This window comes from Pteropus vampyrus, unplaced genomic scaffold (assembly GCF_000151845.1).
Source record: "Pteropus vampyrus isolate Shadow unplaced genomic scaffold, Pvam_2.0 Scaffold82, whole genome shotgun sequence".
Lineage (NCBI taxonomy): Eukaryota > Metazoa > Chordata > Mammalia > Chiroptera > Pteropodidae > Pteropus > Pteropus vampyrus.
Genome location: NW_011888863.1, coordinates 2227411 through 2246505, shown reverse-complemented (window position 1 = coordinate 2246505; position 19095 = coordinate 2227411). Strand labels below are relative to the sequence as shown.

Below are 19095 nucleotides of genomic sequence, written 5' to 3'. Positions count from 1 at the left end.
TAGACATGGTTTTAGGCTATGAGAGTTAAGCAATAACAGAGCAGTGGCAGGCAACTGACGATGCATACGTAAATGAATATAGGTTTACTGTCCATTATCCAACAGCTTTAAGGCCAGATACACCGAAAATTCAGAATTTTGGGGGTTTTAGAAGGTAGTATACTGCTATCCTGCAGGTCTGTAACTGAACTTTAAAATTTCTAAAGTAAAACGTATCAAAGTTCATGTTGAATAGAATAAATATAGATTAAAAACAGCCTCGCATCAAATCGGGTCATTTTTTTAATCACCAAATGAGTTCAAGCCATGCCAGATACTGCTAACAAATGAAGTATGATGAACTTTAGGCTTTCAGAATTTTTTAGATTTCAAAATGTGAATAATGGATTATGGCCTATATGTAATATGTCAAGTGGGTTAAAAACAGAGTATGTAGTTAGGGAGTATGAGTGTGTGTGCATGGACATGTGTTCAGGAAGGTCCTCCATGATATTTAAGCAGAGATCCCAAGGAGCGAATTTTTAAAATAAGGGAGTATGGAGTATTCTCAGTAGAGAAGAACAAATGCAAAGATGGAGGTGGAAATGTGTTTGGTATGATTAAGAGGGAACCATAAAAGGTAAGTAAGTGGTAAGAAATGAGGTCAGAATAATGAGAGGGTAAAGCAGGGATTCGCCTAGGGCCCTGAAGACCATTGTATGGATTTTGAAATTTGCTGAGTGAGTCAGGAAACCAGGGGTTCTGAGCAGAGGGTTGACATAATGCAACATATTTTAAAAGTTTTACTTTAAAAGAAATCTGTCAAGAATAGGCGGGAAGGGCCCAGGATGATTCAGGAAGAGGAGTTGGAAGGGCACTGTAAAAATCTAAGAGAAACTTACATCAAGGTGGTAACAGTGGTTGTGGAGAGAAACACGTTCTGGATATATATTGCAGGTAGTACAGCGAGGATTTGTTGATGGATTGGTTGTAAGGTGTTAGAGCAAGAAAAAAAATCAAATATCATACAAAAGTTTTATATTTAATCAATTAAAAGACAAGACTTCTTATTTGCTGAGATGAGGAGGAGGAAATTTGGGGTGGGGGCAGTAGTTGGGGCACAGAGCTTGGATTTTGACATTCTAAATCTGAGATACCAGTTAATCATTTTCTAGAACTGTGCTGTTTACTACAATAGCCATTAGCCACATTTAATTTTAATTAAAAACTTATTTCCTTGGTTCTACTGGCTACATTTCAGTAGCTGCATGTGGCCAGTGGCTACCACACTGGAAAGCCCAGAGAGAGAACATATCTATCCCTGCAGGAAGTTCTACTGTAAGGCACTGTCCTAGGAACTGTTTTATTGGGTACCTACTTTAGGAAAAGCAATGGTGTAAGAACAGTAAACAAGCAGGATCCCTACTTTGGAGGAATTTCCAGAGAAGAGAAAAAAGTGTTAAATACTAGAGTACAGTATAAAATGTGTTAGAAAACCGATTTTGTTGGGGCAAACCTTATGAAACATGGCTATTTAGGAAGAAGAGTCCGCTACATCTTGGGCCCCAGGCCAAAGAAATTTGTTTCTATTAAATGCTAGCTCTGACCTCAGCTGAAGGAGATACAGGAACGAGATCACAAGAAGTGGGAACAGAGAATATTCTGAATCTTTAGTACTTTAAATGACACTAGGCACCAAAGTAGTGTGAATCAGAAAACTTTTCCCTCAGTCTCCTTTATTTCTTCCTCCCCTTTTCTTCTCTAATCCTTTGTTAGCTGTACTTTACCTTCTAAGCTACTTGAAGGCAGAAATACATTCTTTTCATACTTTGATTTGGGATATTGTAAAAGCAAATTCATTCTCTCAACTATAGCTTGGGACAGATGATCTGTCAAAGGCTTTATGTTTCACATACAGATTTGAGAAGCAGTTTGAACTCTGAAATAATGGCATTTCTGGGATAGCTTATGGAAGAATCAAGGTAGAATATTTGAAATTGGGAATGTTTCAGAAAGCCTGAGATGTATAGGGACCAAATACACACAGCGTACTCTTGCTGGGCAGTTTAACCAATTCATGCCAATTAAGTGTTTCAATCATGACTTCACTTTTAGTTATTCTATCTCTTATAATTATTTCAGAATGTGCTCTATTCCGACCACCTTAATATAACCTGTCAAGATAGTCAAAAATCAGAGTAGAAAGTATTTCTTTCTATACTACTAGACACATTCAATTGTTTATCAAATTATGTTGACAATTATGTTGTCTTTAGTTGCTAATTTGATTTGATTGCTTAATAGTACTGAGTGAGAAAATGTTAAATGTCATATTTGCAGATTGCCAACTTGTGTACATATTTTTATATCTCAATAGTTTCCTAAAAGTAATTTTAGCTACCCAGAAAAACTCAATAATCCCTAATCAAGGCCATATGTGGACTTAAACCTAAGAAGTCGGTCTACAAGTTGCTTCACTATAAAAATTTTAGAATCATGTGCAGTTTTGTTCACTCAGTCCATATTCTGCTAATAGTATGGTTAAACTTTTACTATCTTAAACCACAGAAATCCTGGGATTGTCCGTTACAGCAGCAATTTTCCCTAATTAATAAACCCTCTATTATTTCTTATAGTAGAAACTAGGTCAAATACTATAAAATTTTCACTTAGTGTTTAGACTCCGAATATCAATAATTCTCATTGTAAGACAGATAAATATTTAAGCATGTATCAGAAGCATACTGAATTTGATGCCAAGAAAATCTAACACCACGACAGAAACAAGGATCAACAGCCCTTGGCTGGTTGCCAGCTGAGTCATCTCTTAGATGAATTCTGAATTCAATGAAGTATTTATGATATAGAAAAAGAGTTGTTTAGCCACGTTTGGAGAAATATCATAAAACATCTATATTCAAATTATCAACTTTTCGAAACAGGTCTGGAATGAGTTATTGAGGAAGCAAAAATGGGGGGCAGATTCAGTCAAAATTTTTTTAGCTTGTTCACAAACAAATACACTCTTTAGCCCAAATGGATAAACACACACCTGGTACATCTGGGCACTTTCCCTTTGAAATTCTGTGTAGAAAATGTGGTTACCGTATGTGCAGGCAGCTCGCTCCACTCCTCAACTACCTGGACTTTTGTAAAAACTACTCACTGGTTTTTGTTTGTTTTTAGCACTGCCTGTGGCTTGATTTCTCAAATATAACAAAGTGAGGTTTGACACTTGCTAATCCTAGCTTTCATAAGCAGAAACTCCACAAAAAATGTTGAATATTTTAATTCAAATAAATTATTGAAGACTTTTAAAAGACGCACTAAATAAGTTGTTTGAAAAGAACACTAAATTAAACTAAATGCTCCATCTTTAATAATGAAACAAGTCCACAATGTAATACTGGTCCTAACTGCAAGAAAATTTCATTAAATGTGAAAGCCTAAGAAGAAAGCCTAAGAGTTTCAGCATTATTTTAATATATGAGTATGCTATATAGTATTTAAGGCGAAATCAAAAGATGTCAGTATTTTTTTTAAAAAGCCTCTGTCTTTGTATAGGGCATTGCCAACTTCTGATGTAGCATTGGTTGCAATGCAGGTGGCACAACTGCCTCTAAAATGCTCAGGTGCTCTTGTGACACTGTGACTTGTTTCAATCTTGAGCTAACTTGACATGCTTCCAATATAAACTAACGTGATATAAAATAAACTTCTGATAAGAAGCCCAAAGATAAAGAGGCACTAAGCACCTAGCATGGTGCTGAACACAGTTTCGCCTTAATACATGTTTCCTACATAATGGATTTAAAATACAATTATAAACTTTAACTCACATTATGGCTTTACTGATGCAGGTACTTATACCTTTATCATGTTACAAAAAGATTTAAGGCAACTAAAAAACACATATAAAATATAAAGATAAACTGGAAGTAAATAAGAAGTCTCAACAGGGTAATTAAATAAGATGGAGCTGGTAAGCATATACTTGACAACTTCATCTTCACTGAAAAACAAAGTTGTTGCATTTTCTTTAATAAAAGTATACAGAATAAACAGAAATAGGATTTTTCCTAATGAGGGGTCTAGAAACTAGGAATCTATGTTTTGATTCAACAAAACATCTTTAGTTCCAGAAATCATTGTTTAGAATAAACAACAGAAGAGAAGACAGTGCAGAATCTAGACTCAAGATTAGTAAAATCTGGGAGGAACCAGAGAAAAAGGGCCTTCACAGATTTACTGGAGCACAGGGAACAGTAACAAGTAAAAGTGTGCTTGTGAGATGTATTATGGAACCAAATGAACAAAACCCACTAGAGATCTATATTTAAAACAAACAACAAACAACAGGAAGCATAAACTACCTTATCTCAGACATCCAGAGAGTTCACTTACCTATTGCTTGAGCTAAGGCTATTACGACCTCCTGGCAAGTTGTGACTTCGGTGACCCCACATACAATCCTCTGAACTCCATCCACCCATACTTTAAGTTCCATGGTGCACCAGCCAGTCACCCAAGGGCCCTGAGACTGGTCATCAAAGGTGTCAGGTCATGTCTCTGGCATGGAAACACGGAGAAGGCAATCTGTATAGTCAGCTAAAAAGAGGAGAAAACAAACATTTTAATAGAACAAATCTTAGTATTCCTTTGAGTAATTTTACATAAAACAAATATACTGTATAATGATCATGTGCTTATTTGTTTTACAGAACTGAATTAAGTAGCATGAATGCAGCTATAGCTACCTATAGTATTGTTTCCTATTACTACTATTTTCAAAATTATAATTTTAATCATAATTTTAGTCACTCTCGAGTAAATAAATATTATTTACTTGACTAAGCCCTATTGCTCAACATATAAGCTATTTCTTTCTTTTCAAAAAAGTTATTTCACTAGGATCATCTCTGAAGTTAAAATGATCATTTCTGTCATGTTAGTAATCATAAATAACTGAGCCAGTTTCCTCTACAGCCTTGCCAGCATTTGTAGAGGTATCTTCATAACTCCACTGCATTCCTTCATTTCATGTGTCCCTTGCTTCCCTCTTTCCCAAAGGGCTGAGAGTGTAGTCTTCACCACTGAAACTCCAACACCAAGTGCAGCCTAAGGCTCGGGTGTACAGAAAATATTAGTTGAAGGAAATGACTCCTTTGATGGCTGACAACTTCCCTATGTATGGAGTGCTTGTCTTTTTCCCATTTAACTGGGGTTTGATAATTTTCTTAAATTATGAATTATTCTAATAAACCTTAACCTTTTATTATACTCGCTGTGTTTCTCCAGTGTTTAATTTTTTATTTAGTTGCATTATATGCCAAGCAGAAAGTTTTACATTCTTATAGTCAAACCAAATACCTTGGTTTCTTCTATTGATTTGAATGTTTTCATTAGCCTGCTTAAATCAATTGCACATGATTCTTTTTCCTGTGGGTTTTTAAAATCTCACCTCTTCCTGTGTTAACTTTTTAATCAATCTATGATTTGTCTGTCCATTGTCCTATTTCTTTGTTATTTTTTAAAAAGAATGTTAAAGTTTATGAGATATATAAACACTGATTTAATTAAAGAGGACATTTGAATTTTTTAAAGGTTTACAATGGAACAGGTGTTTTGAGATTAATGACATTAAAATTAAGTTTATTTAAAAAATACGAACATTTTTTCTTGTAAAATAGTATTTACTACAAACAATAACTTAGTCCTTGTACATTCTCTTTAAGGACCTAAGATAGTTCTAGGCCACCTGGTTATCTGGGTAGATGAGTCAGAATACATGTGAGGTGAAGGGGAATAAACCTAGTAATAAACCTACTTTCCCAAGAGAAGTTACAGAAATACTTTTCGTCACCCTGAATACAAGGCAAAAGACCGCCTGAATGTTAACTCCCCAGCATGCTGCTTTAGCTCTCCCTGCCTACTTTGCAGCCACGGTGGTTTCACAAACTCCCTACTTCACCAGAGAAAGGGCCGTTTGCCTATGACAAGCTGATTCCCACAACTGTGTTCCTCAGTTATGAGGTCCTGTGAAACATTAAAAGTTTCTGGGGGAAAAAGGGTTCCAAAGCCAAAGAAATGTTAAGATACCCAGTAAATAAAGTTAAACAAGTTCCTTTACAGCTAGACTTCTCTGAGCCTTTAGCAGGTTGGGTGCACTGAATTTCAAATAAAAGATTTATATGCTACTGTCTCCAAACCATTCAGAGAACATTTAAGGAAAGAACACAGAAGAGTTCTAACTTAAAATCTGTTTCCTTCTCTGCCAGACACTCTATTTACTAGAAACAGAATATGTATTATTCTTTCTTGGGATAAAATTAAGATTAAAATATGGTCAAATAATGTATTGCATTAAATTAATATATTAAATTATTTAATTAAATAAAACTCAGCTAGATTAAAAAAACTCAGCTGAATTAAAATCTACTTAATACCTAGGCCTTGTTTATCATTAAAGGAACTTAAATTTGGAAAACCTAATAAGACAGCAGATCTCATTAAGTTCCCTCCTTACAAAGGAACTTATGAAACTCATTTTTAAGTTCTTTCTATAAAGGTTTCAGTACACCACCACATATCTTCCTATCTCAATTACTGTTTCACCATGCTTTTAATCATTAAGTGGATACAAATGAACATAAAACATATGTATATCTGTTACATACTACAGTATAGTAATGTTATGGAAAAGTACTAAACATAAATAATACTTCTTAGTTAATATAACTTACAGGGTATTTATCCATTTGATCAGAGACTTCCTACCACAGCTCACCTTAGAGAAGACCAGCAACTACGTTTCTGTTTTAATACCATCAATAATATCTTTCAAACTTGAATCCTTAAGGAGGGTAAGAAATGCTATAATGTATCAGATTAATGAACCACTTGGTTCATTAAAATCTGATTTCTAGGAGGGCCAGTGTTTTTAGTATATGGCTCCTGTCAAGTTTGGGGCTATACTGACAATCATCCCTAGCTTCCTTAAAAATCATGGTGTAATTCATGAAAGTCATCTGAAGAATATGTCCTGCTATCTTCCCCAGAAGATCCTAGTCCTCCTTTCTAAGAGCTACCACCCTGTTCTCTTCCTCATACCCTCCACTGTCTAACTCCTAAAGCTCTGCTCCTAGACCTGTAACTAGAGTAGAGGGGAAAATGGAAGTCCTACACTATAGGTGCATGTGATGGATTGGCCATCACTGGAACTAAAGACTCAGGAAGCAAAAGGCTTTGGTGTCGCAGCTGGAATCTGAAATATATTTTTCCATGGAAACAGTGATGTAGGTAGAAGTAAGGTTCCACTGTAAGGGTATTAATATAGTTCAGTTATTGTTTTCATTATGAGGTTTCTATATTCAAACCACTATTATTTTAATAACTTTGATAATGAAGAACTAGGTTTATTAAGTAACAAGCTACTGGAGAACAAGTGTTCTTTAGCTAAGAACCATTTATTACCTTAAAACCTACTGGAATTAAGCATTTGCATTTGTGGAGATGTTACTCTTAAGACCACTGTTTTAATTAAGCAATGCAGTCAATCCTCGTTATTCATGGATTCCTTAATTGTGAATCTGCCCACTCACTAAAATTTATTTGTGGCACTTTCATGGTCATTCACAGACATGTATACAACAGTGAAAAATCTGAGTTGTCCGATCTCACATGATCCCAGCTGAGACTGGACAAGGCAATACTCTGTATTCTTGTTTTTGCATTCATACTGTCAACAAGTGTCCTTTTCTCTGTCTATTTAGTGCCATGTTTTTGCAGGTTTGTGTGTGTGTGTGTGTGTGTGTGTGTGTGTGTGTGTGTGTGTGTGTGTGTGATTTCATAGTTTAAAATGGCCCCCAAACACAGTGCTGAAGTGCTATCTAGTGTTCCTAAGTGCAAAACTTGTGGAGAAAATACAATTTTGTGATGTAACTTGTGGAGAAAATACAATTTTGTTAGATAAGTTTTGATCTGGCACTGAGCTATAGTGTTGTTGGCTATGAGTTCAATATTAATGAATCAACAATATATATTAAATAAGGTATTTTTAAATAGAAAAACACATTTAAAAAGAAGGTACTGATCAGTTGACAGAAACCACTGTGACCAAAGGCTCTTGTGAATAACAAGAATTGATTGCATATTTTTAAATGATATCCTTGTGATGGCAAATTCCATTACTCCCTGGACACTAGACATAAGTATACAGGTGGCTTGTTGCCAATTTTAACAACATTGCCAATTTTAATAATTGCTAACAAAATATTAGCAATTTCCTTCATTGCTAGTTTTACTCAAGATCTGAGCTTATTTCATATGAAAGAATATTAAAATAAAATCTTCATAATCAAACTAGATACTTTAAGTCAAATACTGATGCTAGCCACTAGTTCTTTTAGCATCGTAAAGAGAGATTCAGCACAATGAATGTGGTATATTCTGAATAGTACATATTAGAACTACTAATAATCAAATGCTAAAATTCTCCTAGATATAGAAAACTACTAAAAAAAAGAAAAAAACTAAAGGGAGCTTACGTTACCTCATCCTAAAACTAATTTGATGTGGAAATTAAATGACATTATGTAGAAAAGCTGTTACCAATTAAAAAAGAATTAACTTTATAATATTCAAATGAGAACTGAGGTAAGGAAATAATGTCTATGGGTAACTGTTGCCCATGGAGATGAGAAAGGAACTGAAGATGAAAAAACCTGGAGAACACGACAGGATGAAAACAATGTGAGAGGAGGAAGAGAGCGTGAAAACACATTAGGAAGGGAGATACAGGTAAACTGTTTTTGGAAAACTTGCTCAGATGTCATTCATAGGTTACCTGCCCCTGAACTGCAATATTCAGGTGATGAATGTTTACGACACTTTGGTTCTGTATTTTGGAAATCCGGTTAAATATAAGTTGCTTTTAGCAAATCCATTATTTTGCTATAATGCAATTCTGCAAATGGTGTCACAGAAAGTGGGTTGTTATAAAAAGTACACAATGTTTAAAGTGGGCATCAAGCAAGATGACCATAGCTATAAATAAGCACCTCCCAAAACGAATTCTTGACAACCGTAGTCCTGTGAGATGCACCATGGGGAAATAAGGTTCCGAAGTCCAACAATTTAGAAAACATTTCATATCACACTGTCTCTGGGAGACGATGCACAGCAAGATGAAGGTTCTGATATCCCGCAGTAAAGAAACTGGCTAAACTTTGTTAAACTTACTCTGTGAATCGAGGAAGGTTGGGGGTGTGAAAAAGGGGCACAATGCCTACAAAATATCCCTAAGAACTACAAGCTACAAATTATCGACTTTTAAAACATATGCCTATATATAAAATGAGATTTCTGCCAGCCTTTAAATGTATTTTGAAGCACATAGAAGTGGTGATAAATATACTGCTTAAAGTTTTACGTGTAAGAACAATAGAAAATAAATGAGAAGATTTGATAGAATCCAAATCTTTCTCTCTTAAATGGAAAGTTTTTATTGCCACAATTAAGCCAACTCTTCTAAAGATGAGTTTTATATTCTTCTTCTCAGAGACTCATCTAAATTACAAGATTTTCTTTGATAGTATGTTTTTAAAAGTTCATAATGCTAAGCAATCTGTGTATATTACTTATTAAATCGAATAAACCTTATATTCTTTCCTCTACTATTCATCATCCTCAGGTCACAACATTCAAACACATGCAATGGTTTAATATTTCCCAACTATTACATGTTTAAGTGACCATTCTGCAATTATGACAAAGAAGGGCATGAGTATTTACTATCTGCTAGGCGTAGTATATTGTCTCCTTTATTCCCTACAACACAATTCAGTGAGTTAGGTATCATTAGCCTCATTTTAAAGATGAGAAAAGTAATTTTCAGAAAGCTTAAATAACTAACCTTCCCAATGTCACAAACCTAGTAATTTAGGGACGTATATTCAAAATTGGGATGAATAAAGAAACTAAAAAATAAGGCAGGCTTCTCTAAAAGGATTCACTGTACCCAAATAAATGTTTTTAAAATGTCCTAAGTTAAATGAAGAAATCTCATCTATCACTTGCTAGAAATTTATTTCTATTAATTTCTATTTATTTCTATTAATAAGCAATGATCAGACAACATGCGCGAACTTGCCATTCCAGAAGAAAGAAGTAAACTAAATCATGCTAAGAAACTACAGTTTTAATTCAGAAAACCTATGATAAATAAATGTATATGTCGGCAAAATGAGTGTCTGATGGTCAGATTCATTTTTCAACATCAACAAATTATTTCTCTAGTTTTGGAAAAATATATCCACGTTTATTTTTATACTCTTAAATAAAATGTCTGCATATTTGTAATAATTTTTAAATCCTGCCTTAAAAACAAAACAAAGCTTCTTAGAGATTTCTGGCATTTTAAGTTCATACCATTAAAAACTACTTTCTAGAATAAGCCATTTTTTTCAAGGAAACATTGATTAGCAGAAACTGTGTGACTTAATTCAAGATGCATAACTTCTCAAGTGGCATTTGTGAGAAGTGGAATGTCTTTTTTCAATGTATCTAATACAGGGCTTGGCACAGTATGAATTCAGCAAAAGTTAAATAGCATCCACATTTAAAAACTTTTAATTGCATCTAGTATAAACATGGTATGAACCAAGTTAAAGTTATTGGTATAAAAATCTTAAAGAACAATACTCTTAAATAAAATGTCTGCATATTTGTAATAATTTTTAAATTAAGATTTACTTTTAAACAAATAGACTTTTTAAATGAACATGACCGATAATTTTAGTTTTTTGTTTAGCATCAAATTTAATGCTACCAGAGCTATTACCTTCAGTTGTTTCTTATTCAAAGCCCATTAACAGTTAAATGATATTTTTATAAATCATATATGTTAAACCCAGACCTACAACTTTGAAATGGAGACTTTCCCCATACCCAAGGTGTTAACCAACAGTTCATAAGACAGTATCAAAACCTTTTAAAAATATAGTACTTTTCCAGGACGGTGCTTATTTCTGAATTAACAATTTGGATAAATTTTGACCTAAGCAAAAACACACAGTTACTATGTAATAATTATAATTTGAGAAAAAGCAAGATCTTTATAATTACCCATTTTAGGAAACAGATGTGTTTCCAACAACCAAAGTTAGTCTCAAAAGTAAGCTCTGCTTCAAAATAATTCCTTTTACCAGTCTAATACACTAACCAACACCACCAAAAAGTCATTTCTTCTCTACTCCTGCTCCCCAAATAGTTACTACTTGTAAAATCACTCTAATACATCATGTTAACACAAGGATATGCTTACTAGATTGACTTCTTCTTTGACTTCTAGCTGACAACCCAAATAGAGCAAGTGCTTTGCCTAGGAATTTAAGCCTGGAACATCATACTTTGGAAAGGGTGACAAGAGAAGGCATGAGAGGTCAGAGAGCCATGGGTGGCATGAGACAATGGCCACATGGTAGCTACGAAGGGATGTCACAAAAATGATGGAAATGAATTGAGACCAATACACAGAAACATATATATCAGTCTAGGTCAAGTATGCCAATAGCCCTGTAGCCCTCATGTAAGCCAATTCCTGATGGTCACAATCTCTCCAGTGGCCGTAGCCCTGAGTCGACTTTAAGCGGAATGCCACTATTCCACTGCACCAATGCCACTAATCTTGACACAAGTATCTCTCTTCTTTTTTCCTTCCTTTCTACCATTCCTGCCTTGCCATATTCTTCTTCTCAAGGTGTAAGCTTAACAACACCACCAAAAACTACATTTTGCTCTACTTGGTTCTAAGGAAGCTGCAGACTCCTCACATTTACAGATGTCCGAGAGGGATGGGAATATGATGGTACGTTCTTCAGGCATGTAAAGGTCACTCATTTCAAAGAGTTTACTGAAACATTTCAAAGCTAGCAATCCACTGGCCATCAACTAGTACAATCATTTCATTCAACACAGAAAGCTGAAGCCTGGCCAGATTATATCACTGGATCAAGGTCACATGGATAGATGCTAGCTAGCAGGGACAATCTTTGGAATACTGTAATATTAATTCCGATTATTCTGAAAATGGCAATTAAATGATAAAGCTTTACATGTATTTAAGTAAACTGAGTGCCTATAAAATTATTGAGGGAGTTGCTCCTGTAAAGAACCCTAAACAAAACTTAAATGGGAGTTACCACTGACATAAGAACATTAGCATGAAAAAACTATATGTGGTCTGCTCTTGTTTATTTTCTTAAATGTTTATGGTAGATGGAACAGAGGGTACCTTACAACTGGATTTTACTGGCACAGTCCAGAGTAAGAAATATAAAAATAACATACCATTAGGTTCCCTTTCCTTCTGTAGTACTTAAAAAAAAAGAATACAAAAAGCCATCTGCTTTGCAATTATATCTTCTGTTGAGGTCCCAGTCTACTTTTTGGCCCTTCAAAGATGGTTAAAGGCATGTATAATAGTGCCAAGTTCTGTGATGGTTTAACTCCTGGTAAAGGTCTCAGGACTGGGATAAGGACTGGGATAAGAAAAATTCTGAACTCTGGAATCAATTAAATCATGCTTTCTAATACAGGTGCTATTTCATGCTCTTTTTCATAATCATGAGAAAACTGGCGGTGAGCAATAATGTTATACTTCTACTGAAACAAATTACTGAAAACGGCAATATTTAAAAGATAGATTTAAGTACAAACAGATTTGTGACATTTCTCCTTAAGCAGATATACTTTGGTACCTTCATTGTAAAGCAACCCTTCAAATGAAAACATGTTCTTGTTTCTTGTTTAATTTAGCCAACAAGAGTTAAGAATAAATAGCTAATACTTACTAAACTCTATGTGATGGATGCAAAATTAACTGTTTTTTATATATGTAGCATTTTTTAAATTTAATTCTTTCTATATTCATCTTTAGCTCTATGTGGCATGAATTATTGAGACAAATGAGGACAACTTAGATATAAAGAAAGCAGTTACTCGTCCAAATTTATTCAGCCAGCAAAAGGCAGATTCAAATCTGATAATATTCATAATCATTAAAAAGCTACTTATATTTACAAGATAAAATTACTGTAAAGTTTGCAAGGACATTTGGAATCACCAGTCCTGGTGAGAAAATAATCAAAAAAATGTGACCATGGGAGCTATAAATTCCAATACTACTAAGCTGAACAATATATTTGGCCTAATTATTGCCATAGAACTAACAACAAGCAAAGAGTAGATGTTCAATAATCAAATTAGACTTAGTAAGGCATACATGACCCCCGAGGCTCCTGCCAGAAACTGCTTCTCCCAGTCTCTCTTGTCTCAATAAAGCTGGAATAGAGGTTGGGTCTGAATCCAAATGTTATCACACCACCAGGTCTATGTCCTTTTCGCTACAATAAGCTGTCTGCAAGGCAGAATCACTTCTTCTCTACATGTGAAAATATATGGGCTACTTCATGAGTAATTTTTATCCATTTGAGTGACAGCAAATTATGTTTCAATACCTTATAGATACCATTCAAGTATATTGAATCTATTACTTGAATTTAATATTTATCATATTCTGCAATGAAAACCCACCATTTTACTTAGCAGGGGATAAAAAGAATGTACTTTTTATCCAGCGAGCCAAGATCACCATGAACTTCTCATTCATAATATCATAAATATTGAGCCCATCAATTCTGAAACATGAGCCTACTTTTACAGTCACAGTGAAGTGGGTAAACTTTTCAGCAAAACATCATTTTGACCTACAGATACAACAATGGCTTCAAACAGCCAAACTTTCTATATCAAAACATGTTCCTTTGTGGTTATATATTTCTAAGCTAAATTAATATGTAAACTTTTCAAACCCCAAATAAAATCATTTTGGGAGAAAACAGTAATAAAATAAATATACAAAAGGAGAATTTGAGCCCCTTGACTTTTGGGTCAAAGTGGTTGCCAGACTATAAAATGTCTGCTAAGTTTAATTTTAAGGTTTAAATAACACAGTACCTAAAGTAGAATAGTTAAAATGTTATTTTTTTTAAAAAAATTTAATTACTAGAGTTACTCAGTTGATAAAGTACTAAATGCTTTAAGAGTATGAAAGCTATAAATTGTATTTGGCAAAACTAAATGTGCATGATCTCTAAGAATCTTTGTTAAACTATTTCAATTCATAGAAAATAAAAAAAGCATTCATTCGAACAATGTGAAAAGGTAGTGTTCCTTTAATCTTTAAGAGTCAAGAATAATTTTCCTTATTCTCCTTATTTCCTGAAGAAAACATAAGTCAATTAAATAACATAATCCCTAGATGATATGCAAAAAGAGGTGCATATTTTGGTGATATTTAAGAATAATAGGCATTTTCCATTGTAATAAAATTTTGAGGTTAATTATTTAATATAATGAAACAAATAATGCTATTGTTCCAAACTGTCATACTTTATTCCTCACACTATCTTTTGCTGCCACTCTCTTTAAAGAGATACGGTGTGCTGCTCTGCATTTATTTGCCTTCAAATAATCTAGGCAGTCTTGCATTGTTTGGTGGGCATTCAATATTACTGGAGAAGACAGATGCTAAGTTTAAGATGTGCATTGTGAAATTTCAGGGCAAAAGACCTTATATTTATCGTAAATATCATCAGTGATGCTGACTAAAATGATACTCAACTTTTTAATTTATATTTTTAGAATTTTATTTATGGAATTATAAATAAGTATTTTATTTATAGAATTAGGCCTACCCTAGTCCCTGCACTTTATAGAAACTCCAGTGCCAGGTGACTTGTCAATCAGCAGTCAGACTGAATGAGGAAAGTTATACACCTAACCTAGAGTACATGAATAAATGGCTCATCCGTAGGATACAGCTACTGAAGCAACTAACTGTTTAAAAATCCCAATACACTTTCCATATTAAACTGCTTGTTTAAAGGAGGGAAAAAACTACTTTTGTTATGTCTAAATAGATTTACTTGCATTTCATTAGCATATCTGATTTCCATAATGTGTTTATATTTGAACAAACATCCAGCCCTACATTTTCAGAATAGAGAGCAAAGTTCAAGCACTGCTAATCCAGCAGTCGCTTACAGCAGTATCAATCCAAGGAATGAAATGGGTCAAAAAACATGGCCAAGGATCACTTCAGTGGTCACAAAAACCTGTCCCCGGCCTTAGAGAGTTGCAAAGTAGAAGGAAAGTAGCAGCAAGGTAATAATGAGCTACTATTTAGATAAAAGGGGCTGGGGATGTTATTGGGATAGTATGCATGCCCAGGGGTTGAAAAAATAGGATCTTTAAAGAAACATTTTAACTGAAGTACAACATAATACAGAAAAATTCAGAAATTTTAAGTGATGAATTTTCACAAACCAAACACATCTGTATAATCACAAGATTAAGAACTCCTCTTCTGGTCTCAAACCCCTCCCTGAAAGGCAACCATCTTTCTGATCTCTATTATCATAGACTAGTTTCGCCTGTTTTTGAGTTTTGAATAAATGAACTATATTGTATAAAGTGATGTCTGGTTTCTTTGGTATAACAGTATGTTTACTAAGCTTTATCCCTGTTGCTGTGCATAGCAGTTCATTCTCACTGCAGTAGAGCTTTCCATTATATTAATATACAATTTATTCATCTATCTACTATCAATGGACATTTGGGTTGTTCCCAGGTATTGGCTATTACAAATAATGCCTCTTTGAATACCTGTAGCTAGGAGTAAGGTTGCTGCATTCTGCAACTGTCTGCTAACTGATCTATCCTCTTGCCCTCTCATCCTGCCTCTCCCCTTGTGTATCCATTTACCTATTACTGCTAGAGAAAATCTTTTTAAACACAGATTTGATTCCACATTCCTGCTCAGAATCCTCCAATGGCTCTCCACTGCCTTCAGGATTAAATACAAACTCCTCACAGGTCACTGAGGTACTACCTCTTGATCATCTCACAACTCTCCCAGTTCCCGTCTACACTTATGCCAAGACATTTTGGTTCTCTGAATATATCATTCTCTCCAGCATCTCTGCACTGTATAGGCTGCTCTTCCTCCTTAGAAAATGCTTCTAATTCTTGCACATCCTTCACAATCACTTCAGCCTCTTTCCAGGCATCTTTCCCCAGTCTTCTGGCCTCTCCTCTGCCTGGAGGTGATGACTCTCTCCTGTGCTTCCAAAGCATTGAGTTGTTGTTTTATCATGGCAACTCTCAAGCTGCTTATCTGCTTAACTCCTCTGATTCCCATGCTATCTCTTGAACCCTCAGCATGGTGGATGACATATATCACATCATGTGTGATTGCTGAATAACACAGGTGCTAACTGCACAGGACAGAAACTGACAGTTTACATGTAACTGAGGACAGGGGAAAGCACAGAACTAATGAGAAATTGCCAGTGTGAACCCAGAGATGACGAAATTGACATTCAAGTATTTTAAGTCCTGTAAAGTCCTGCAGTATTGATTTAAACTCCTGGAATACATGTTAAATCTTACCATTAGTGATGCTACTGTGAATATTACACATTATAAAATTCTTCAATATACCACAAGGCAATACCTAAAGAAGGAATGCTATTCTTCTAATCTACAATTTGTGATTTTGATGTGATCATAAATAAAACATTTAACTGAATTCATTTTATGGATATTAAGTACTCAGTGAAAGGAAATGTGTAAGTAAATCATACCTATGAAAAGTAGATAGGAAAATAACTGCAAAAATGGTCTAAATGTTCATAAATGGAAAAAAATCAGTGCAGTATAAAATTTTCCTGACACAGCTCTTTCTCAACACCTTATCACTTAAGCAAAGCTTTTCTTTCTGAAAGCAAATTAATCAAAATAAGCTACATGTCACCAGTCAAGAAGACATGCTCCACCCTACAAATTCAGAGGATTTTTATAAAAAGAATGTAAGGAATCTAATAAAATCAAAACAAAAGAATTGATAAAGAAAACAGCACAGGCTTCTCAAGCTATTTCCAGATTCCAGTTTTATAAATTACCTATCTGAATAACTTGCCTTGGATTATGAAGACTATATATCTGTGCTTAACATTCTCTCCCATTTCATAGCTTAGGAATACATAGAGTGGAAATAACATATACTTTTCCCCAAATGTTCCTTCAAATATGTTGTTTTCTCAGTCAATAAGTTCTTAAATTGCTATGTTTAACTCCTTTAGGCAGGGAAAAAATAACTAACCCTTTTTATTTTTAACTGTATTATTTCAAAAAAGAATTAAGTTAAATAAACATACCTCATTTGCTTTTCTAAACCTAGACTCCAAAAGTTCTAAACCATTTACAATAACTAGCAATTCATTTTCTTAGTATGATTCTATTATAAATAAAAAGTTATTAAGTTCTGGATATTTTAAATTTGTTAAGAATATTTCTGTAGAGCTATAAAGCAAAATTAGAAATTTGCATCTAGAGATGAGAAAACAGATCCAACACATCTAAGTATCAGGGAGGTGACATAAAGCTATAAAACTTAAGGATACTCTAATTATACCCTTAAATAGTATCTCTTTAGCATTATTGTAATAAATTTATATCACGTTGTCCTATGCTTCCATTTTAAGACTAATCGAGACTTGCAATTTAGTATTTTGATGTAGATATATGTGTGTATGTATATGTATACACATATCTCACATGCACACACAGACACACAGATATATTTTCTTTGCTTCCTTAACTATAGTTTAAATGAGAAGTCAGGGTTCCCTACCTTCTTCATAACTGCTAATCTTGTGAACACAGTGCATGTTCATTAAATTAATGTATTACCCAGTCGCTAACTGTTCAAGTTATAGTACAACCATCTAGTGTCAAAGCCAGGAGCTCTATGTATTTCTGATCACCTTAATTTCCACACATCCATAATATTATTAACTCGACTGAGCTCCCAAAGAAGCAAACTAGTATAGACCTGTCAGGAACAAACTAAACAATAAAATACTCTAAAAACTATATATATATGAAAACTAATGTAAGACAGCCTCAAAAACTCATGGCTTGTGTTTCAATGTGATGGATAACATTATAAGGGTAGAAAGGTAGATTAAATAAGTTATTAAATTTTAGACAATTAAAAAAAACCAGTAAAATTATGCAAATCATGTTCTAACAAATTGAAATATTCATGTTAGTTTTATATATATTTAGTACTTGGGAAATAAAACAAAAGTCACAGTCCAATAAAGAGTCAGCAGTTACCTTATAAAATGCGAATCAAGGATTCAAGGCCTAAGAATTTAGTGCTGAGGAGGTGTTTGTTGGGGGAATTTAAAGAGGTTTCAGCATGTAGCATGAGATAGCAAATTTCACAATCAAGAGGAATCTATCTATAGCCAGTCAACTGAAGCACTAGTAGAAGCATAAACTTGGGCTCTTTTTGGAAGTTTTCCCACTGCTTAACATTTACCTAGTAGTGGCAGGATGACTAAGAGAATGACGTTGTTAAATTTTGTTTGTTTTAAATCCAAGGAAGCAATTATTTGTGCTTAGTTATTGAACAAAAAAAATCTCACTAAGGAGATAATGTCCTAGTTTCCCTTTTTAACATCAAGCAAGTTATGATTCAATAACAATAACAGAAAAAAAAAAAGGAAAAACAATGAGATTACCAAAAACAAAACAAAAAAGCCACTGTTTAAATAAATCCAATATTTGAATTTGTGGAGTGAACGTTCAAAGCCAAGAAAAAGAAATTATGATTTAATTTTAAATACACGATGTGATTCACATGCTTTTTGTTAATCATAGTACAACCAGAGTAAGACATTCAGCAACACGTATGATTATATAAAAAAGAAAACACAAATATTCTTATAGTTATTTGTTAAATCTAGGCCAATCAATTCATTTCTCTAAATCAAGTCATTACTCATACCTTTTATTTAAGTAAATCTACTCAAGAACAAAATAACAAGTAACAGCGAAAGTCATCCCCTCAACTCCCAGGTTACAGAATGATTCCTTCAAAGGTAACACTGATGTGAAAATCAATCACTAGTACTATTTACACCCCATGAAGTTTTTACACAGTGGACAACAGGTTATACTATGAGAATCCTTACAACTCTGAAA

The 19095-nt window shown here is 34.0% G+C and overlaps 1 protein-coding gene across 2 annotated transcripts in view; it reads right to left on the bottom strand.

Annotated features, from left to right (window-relative positions):
- Positions 1-19095, bottom strand: part of RASSF8 (Ras association domain family member 8) — a 94406-nt gene that overhangs the window by 9499 nt on the left and 65812 nt on the right. For both annotated transcript variants that reach the window (XM_011363073.2, XM_011363074.2), the window contains one exon: positions 4384-4587. In XM_011363073.2, the coding sequence (XP_011361375.1) occupies positions 4384-4486 (103 nt within the window). In that variant the 5' untranslated portion in view covers positions 4487-4587. The remainder of the gene's footprint in view (positions 1-4383; positions 4588-19095) is intronic.